Source organism: Bidens hawaiensis, unplaced genomic scaffold, assembly GCF_021521415.1.
Source record: "Bidens hawaiensis isolate Kalapana, Puna unplaced genomic scaffold, B.hawaiensis_p1.1 tig00031482_1, whole genome shotgun sequence".
NCBI lineage: Eukaryota > Viridiplantae > Streptophyta > Magnoliopsida > Asterales > Asteraceae > Bidens > Bidens hawaiensis.
Window position 1 is genome coordinate 191,222 of NW_027495311.1, and position 7,954 is coordinate 199,175.

A 7,954-nucleotide genomic window follows, 5' to 3' on the forward strand; every position below is an offset into this window, starting at 1 on the left:
GATCGAACTAACACGGTGAAGATAAGATTAACAACCGGTCGTAGTAAAAAGAAAGTAAGTCGGTTATTGTCGGTTCCGTTGTGATGTGGCGCGGTGGTTCAGAGGTAACGTCCACGGTGGAGGCTGGTTATGGAGTGATCAGTGTTTATCTAAGAAATTATTTGAAAGAGATATAAGCATAGGACTTGGTTCATGATTTTGATGGTATGTTATGCGGTTTCCGAGAAGCTATTTCGTATTGGAAACAAAGGGCGGAGATGATGAACGATGGTACTGTTTTGGTGTCTAGGTTTGTTACGACTTGCCGGAAACTAGAACCACCGTCGAAGTTTAGCATATGGTGTGAATTAGTGTTTTGACTTTTGAGGGCATCGATATTTAAGGTTTTGATATATGTTATTTATATTCAACTTACTTTTACCATTAAGATAGAGATATGAATGAAGTTATTTTACCTTCACTCAATGTACCTATATTCTTTAATTTTTATCCTAAACTTTTGATAGTATCTATATTCCTATTTGTTGCTACGTACTTTCTTTCTTTCTTTTAATATAATATGATGATTTCATGATGCATATTATTATAATAAGTTTAAAATTTTTGGTTATTACAATAAAACTCCAATAAAGCAAAAAAATAAAATAAAATAATAGTCCGATATTAAACCAAAACCTTGCTATCATATACACAATACACTTTTAGAAATCTTGTATTAATAATAACCAGAAAATAAAAAAAAATAATAGACACAGTAAGTCGGGCTTGTGTTTAACACAATTCCGATGTCTGTTCCCAGGATAATCGTAGCTCTGCTGGGCTCAAACACGCACGAGTTTGATGAATTTCTAGTCCAGAAAACCAAATTTGCAAACCCCCTCCCCCTGTGCGCGCGTAGGGCTTGTGGTAAAACATGTCATAAAAATTCAAATGAGTGGTAAAGGCTCTACCTTATATACCACTCATTATTTTGTTCCTAATTTCAAACTAATTTTTTAGGGTTTTTGATCAGAAAGAGAATATGAATTGATGTAAAACTTAACTCGAAACAGTGATTCAAACGACTTGATTTTTGTTAATTGGAATTTCAAACTAATCAAGTCGTTTGGATCACCGATTCGAGTTACGCTTTACATCAATCGATTCATATTCTCCTTCCGATCAAAAGCCCTAAAAAGTTAGTTTGAAATTCTGAAAAAAGTATAACGTGTTAAGTCCTTTTTAATGGGGGGCAACTTTTTGAATTTTGGGACCGTCTGTGGTTATAATATGAATAGGGATTATTATCGGCCAATACCAGCCAATAGGGAATATTAAAATCCAATTAACCTTTTCTTTCATTTTAATATACTAGCTTTTATCCCCCCGTATTACAGGGGGTTTTACATTATTTTATATAATATTAAGATATTTTTGGATTCTAATTTTATTTATTGTACAAAAGTTAATAATATACTTAGTATTTGATAATGAAAGGGTTTCACAAATAAATGAGAATGTTATAACTCGGTTTAAAATCTATTTGGGTTTAATGAGACCCATGACCTTTTTATTTTTTTATTATAAATTTTTTTAATTATAAATAATATATATGTTTTTTAAAGAAATCAGATATTAATTTTCAGTATATCCCTACTTTATAAGATTTTCATATCAAATATTTGGTGAGATTAATTTTTAATTTAATGAGATGTTATAACCCGTTTAATGAATACGGGTTTGGTGAGACCCATACCCGTGAATTCGGGTCTAATAAATGAGAAGCCTCCATTGATAAATAATGCAATATGGTGGCTTAAGAGAATATAGAAACCAACCAGAGGGCATTTAAAGCTTTCGTTTATATATATCACTAGTTTTTATCCCCCGTATTACGGGGGCTGTTTTACATTATTCGTTTTTAATATTTATATACTGTTTTGGAGTTTTGTTTTATTTATTGTAAAAAATTTATAACATACATAGAGTTTGATGATAAAAGAGTTTCACAAATAACTAAAATATTATAACTCGGTTTAAAAGTTATATGGGTTTGGTGAGACCCAAGACCTGCTTATTTTTTTACTATAAAATTATTTCTTAATTATAAATAATATCTTTTTTTAAAAAAATTCATATAATAATTTTTAGTATCTCCTATTTTATAGGATTTTCACATCAATAATTTGGTGAGAATAATTTTTAATTTAATGAGATGTTATAACCCGTTTAAGGAAAATCTGGGTTTAGTAAGAGTCATACTCGTGAATTCGGGTCAAATGCATGAGAAACATTCGTTTAAAAATCAAGCAAATCTGGTGACTCCAAAGAAAAAGGGAAGCGACCACATCGCGACACGTATGATTTTTTTGGTTTCGTTTATATATATTATAGACTAGTTTTTATCCCGTATTATTTGTTTCTAATATTTATTTATTTTTTGAATTTTATTTTTTTATTGTATGAAAGTTAATAATATATTTATGGGTTGACGATAAATTGTTTCACAATTAAATGAGATGTTATGACCCGGTTTAAAAGCTATATGAGTTTGATGAGACCCAAGACCCGTTTATTTTTTTTACTCTAAAATTGGTTTTTTAATTATTAATAATATATATCTTTGTTTAAATAAATCATATATTAATTTCTTTTATATCCCTAGTTTATAGGATTTTTATATCAAATATTTGGTGAGATTACTTTTTAATTTGATGAGATGTTATAACCCGTTTAAAAAATATTTGAGTTTGATGAGACCCATAACATACCAGTGAATTCGGGTCAAATGCATGAGAAACCTCAATTTAAAAATTAAGCAAATCTGATGAATCCAAAAAAAGATGAAGCGACCACATCACGACCTTATGATTTTTATACTTTCACTTATATATATTATATTAGAGGGGAAGGGGCACTAATGGGTATTACCCATGAATTGGTCAATCATGTACTGCCACCTCATTTTTACCCTTAATTACCCACAAACCGAAAACTTACAAGAAACACCTACCCACAAGTACCCTAAAACTTTATTAATACATTTAATTCTTTTAATTCTTCAATGTCCAATAATGAATCAATGTTGTGTGGCAAACCTTTGCCATGAAATCAAGCCATACACTTTACCCACATTGGATGGGGTGGTGTATGGGTTCCAAACCACATGGCAACACCACCCCACACCATGTGAGTAAGGTGCATGGCTTCATTTCATGGAAACGGTTTGCCATACAAAATTGATTCATTGTTGGCCATTGAATAATTAAAATGAATTAATTAAGTTCTAGGGTACTTGTGGAGTTGTGGGTAGGTGATGCCTCTAAGGTTGTGGTTTATGGATAATTAAAGGTAAAAATGATATGGCACTACATGATTGACCAATGTATGGGTAATACCCATGAGTGCCCCTTCCCCTCTTATAGATAGATAATATATTTACCCACCTCAAAAAATCATAACAAATTTCTCCCTCCAAACCAACTTAATTGTATATTTACCTGATCAAAATTTAATTTCGTATTAATCAAAAAATTTTCGAATTTATTCATTCTGATTTATTTTATTAAAAATATTTTATGTAATAACTATTTTACCTTTAACAAAACTTTAGAATGACGTAAAAAGAAAAATAAAGGGAAGTATAAAATAAATAGATAATGGATTTCATGACAGCCTAGCATTTATGTTATTGACCACATACATTATATCCTCACATGTTCCTTTCGATATGTGGTCTTATATGCTCCACAACAAAGCATTAATGATGTGTGAAATAATGCATGTTAAGACAAATTTACACTTTTTGAACCGTCTTCACAGTCAAATTTTGATGGAATGGAAAAGGCAAAGAATAATGCCAACATCAAGAAACACTCGACATTCCCATAAACATGTTACTTTGATAATTATTGATAAACTTCAATCTGACTTATATTCAGCATGTTACTTTATATAGCTTATATTCAGCATGTTACTTCATTTCGATTTAATTATATCAATTTTAGTTTCTGAGTAATGTTGTTTGCTTTGGTGTCAAAGATTTAGCTGGAACCAGTCTCTCTATCCTTAGAGGTAGAGGAAAGGTTTACGTACATCTCGCTCTTCTCAGACCCTACTGATAGCTTAGATTGTTTGTGAGATTTACTGGGTATGATTGTTCTAGTTTTAGTTTCCGGGTTATATATTATGTGAAATTCACTCAATTGGTAAAGAAGAATTTGTAAGTTTGATGTGACCTAAAACATTAATTTACAAACAAAAATTAGAAAGAGTTTTCGTCATAACACTATATATAATCACAAAAACCACATAAACATTTGTGAGTTTTAAAAGACATGGTGTGGTAGTAAGGTGTCTCACACATATATCGTAGAGGTAGATTGGCCAAGTCTATATGCTCACATCACGTAAGGCGCAGGTTTAGGTAGTTTATAAGAGCACTTAGAATTAATAAGGTTCGGTTGATGTTAAAGAAAAAATATATTTGTGGGTGGGTGTGTTTGCTAGCAACCTTCATATATGAATTCTCGCAACGTACACCTTTTCCTCGTAAAACTACAAATGAATTAAAGTCGAATTTAGTTTAACAAAATTTAATCCAGCTTCAAGGTTACAAAATTCGAATAATTCCATTTAAATAATTCAAATATTCAAAGTTCATTTTGTTAAACTCCCCTACTACTTAAATGGCTTGTCGTGTAGTTAGACGAGAACACAGGCGGCCATTGGAATGGCACCCCTTCATTTTCTGTTGCAAGCACAGTTCACATCTTAATGGTTCTCGGCTGCTTGTCGATTCTAGGATTACAAAAGGTTGCGATGATAGGCCGGTAAAGTTAATTGAAAAATAAATTGGTTCTGATCCCAAATGAAATATTCGATCGATCGGTTTCACACAAGAAAATGTGAGGGAGCGCCATCACGACCTCTTGTCTTGTTTTATTAACTCAAAATCAATGATATGTTTCGAAGATCAAGAATACAGTTTATACTAATTACCCATCATGGTAACTAGATAACTCAAACTGTAAAATACAATAATTTAAATAATAGCTAAATCTTATTCTTGAATAATAGTAGTTATCTTCTATTGTGACATCGGTTTTAGTTGAGAATAATCGTCCACATGTTCAACCGTGGTAAATCAGAAGAAAATATAATAAAGAAAACAAATACGATAAAACTAACTCAATAATACAAGGTTGTATTATTCTTCCAAGAAAAGAAAATAAAAACAACTAAACGGTTCTATTCACACGTACTGTACGTGCCTATTACATGAAATCATCAAATTGAATACCCTCTGGAATCTCAAACTTAAACATAGTAGTGCAGTAAGTTTCTCTGTCATCGTCAGTGCTACAGCTGTTTACGAATGTGGATGAGGAGTTTAACGGTGTAGGGCTGGACATGGGTGTCGATAAAACCGAATTCGATGGCTGAAATTCTGGTACCCTGAAGAATTGATCACTAATTTCACTTGGCAGAAAAACCTGATTATCGGGTAAGCATGGTGGCACCAAATTTTGGGTGTTGATGTCGGATGACAAATACTGATCACTATAAGTACTATCTTGATTCAAAAGCTCATGAGTGCTTGGAAGCTGATCATTCATTTGGTTGTTGAGGAACATTTTTTCTTGATTTGATGCTGATGCTGATGCTGATGCTAGTAGGGTGGCAAGCTTTAAAACTTCTGGGTTTACAAGTGTTTGAAGGTTCAAAAGGTTAAGCTGAGCTGAGTTGAGGATAGAAGACATGTCCAAGAGATCAAGGCGCGGAGTATGAGTTACTGGATCGATTCCATTTCGGAGGAGGCGTTTTCTAATGTGAGTGTTCCAGTAGTTCTTGATTTCGTTGTCCGTTCTTCCGGGCAAACGAGCTGCGATCGCTGACCACCTATATATATATATATATCCAACATGTCAGACTCTTATGGGTAAACTCAAGGGACTTAAAAAGATGAACTTACTTATTTCCAACAACACTATGCAGTTGAATGATAGTTTCTTCTTCTTCAAACGAAAATCTTCCTCTCTTGATATCAGGCCTCAGGTAGTTTGTCCACCGAAGGCGACAACTTTTCCCACATCGTTGAAGCCCTGTGTAGATAAAAGAGCGTCCTTATTAGCAAAAAACAACTCTAAAATCTGTCACTAATCCGAAACATATATACAAATACTAATATTTAACCAAACACGTACACGTGAAAACTTACCAGCGTTCTTGGGAAGCGTTCGCCAATTTCCCGGTCCATGAAGCTGAACATATTCCATGAGTTTGAGATCTTCTTCTTGTGTCCATGGACCTTTCTTGAGTCCATTTTTGTCGCAACATGGTGATCTGCCCATTTTCTTGCTTGGTTCAGTTGATTTTTATTTGATTTGTAAGTAGAAAATATTATGGTTTGAATACAAAGAAGATGAAAAGTGCAAGTTGTAGGTCCTAAAGTGAAGATGACTTGTGGCATATATATATAGATGATGAGGACTCATGTTGTAATAAGAGTTCTGAAGTCAATATGATTTGGCGCCGGCTTGCTCGACAGTCAACCTCTATATCTCTTTGTTTGTAAGAGAAAATTGGCTAAAAGTTAAGAGATAGGGTGACTCAATGAGGATGTAACAAAGGGAAGGTGAAGAATGATTGGACATCAATGACACATGTCCAGTGATTGATGGAACTGACTTTTTGTTTATGTTTGACCTTTATAAAAAAATATTATTTTATGGTGGGTAAGGTTGTTATAATACTCTAGCTACCACTGGTGATGAACTTTTTCAATGGTTTCTTGTTCTAATACATTTTCAATTCATTTGTGAGGAGGGAGTTGTCACGTTTTGGTTACGTTTAAATTTTATCATGGTGGACAAATCTACACATCAACGTGTCAACTTTTAAAAATCCTTTGATACCCATACTGAGACAGCGCGCAAATAAAAATAATATGGGTTTAAATACAACAAGTAAAAAAGGCATAATTCATTTTATGTTCTTTTTTTTTCTTATTATTAAGAACTATTGTTTTATCCGACGTAATTGGTAGATAACTTAGGCAGTGTGATAAAATCCAAGTGATTGGAAGCTCTGAAAGTCACCTTTTGGTTCATGGGAACAACTGTAATGAGAGATAACCAATTAGGGTTCGTAAAACTCAATATAATAGCCGATCCATTTTTTTCACAATTTAACGGACTATAACGTATCACGACGACTTTAGCTCATGTGCATCGCTTGGCGCGATGGACAAAATAGTCGGGGTCCTCATCTAGGTCTATTGTGTATCGTGATGGACCTGTCTTCACCGTGTAGCGTAGTGCGATGAGATTCAACATCATAAATCATTATTTTATTCAGTAGCTTTGCTTCGTTTAGCATGCCAATCATTCCGACAATTCATCCATTGCTCGTGCAGGTAATGAATAACAGCATTAACGTCCAGTAACCTATAACACGAATGAAATACCATAGTTCATCTACTAAACCGAACAAAAACTATTTAATTAATGCATTAATATACAAACCTTATACCAGACCATCACGTTCCCACACTTAATTTTTGTTTTCCTTCAAGCAAACTCTAATGCACGCATCAGCCTTCATCACAGGTACGTATGACAATTACAATCTAATAAGTTCTAAGGTCATACCCGATTCCCGAGGCTAAGTATTTCTAGATTGACAACCCAGCAAATACATATTGAGATGTTTTAAAGCAATAGAGTCACTTAAATGAGTGTATTTTGTTTCCAAATAGAGAATACATGTCGACACCCCTCACAAATATATCTCATCACTCGGTTAAATATCTGGACTAGCAAAAAGTGTACCAGTATATCTCTGTATATCTCTGCCCTCAAGACCAATTATGAGACACAAGGTAATACGTGTGTGTGCCGGTCATGTCTCCACCAATTAACTACTAGTTGCATAAAGAGTTGGAACGGGTTTTGTTGAGGCATAGGCACGGGTG

The 7,954-nt window shown here is 33.4% G+C and overlaps 1 protein-coding gene across 1 annotated transcript; it reads right to left on the minus strand.

The window, feature by feature from the left end:
- Positions 1–5,216: 5,216 nt before the first annotated feature.
- On the minus strand, positions 5,217–7,079 carry LOC143582183 (transcription factor MYB41-like). The gene is made up of 3 exons (XM_077064809.1): positions 6,200–7,079; positions 5,954–6,083; positions 5,217–5,880 (listed from the first exon to the last, which is right to left on the minus strand). The coding sequence occupies exons 1-3, from the start codon at positions 6,330–6,332 to the stop codon at positions 5,256–5,258; spliced, it is 888 nt and encodes a 295-aa protein (XP_076920924.1). The 5' UTR covers positions 6,333–7,079; the 3' UTR covers positions 5,217–5,255.
- Between the last annotated feature and the right edge of the window lie 875 nt (positions 7,080–7,954).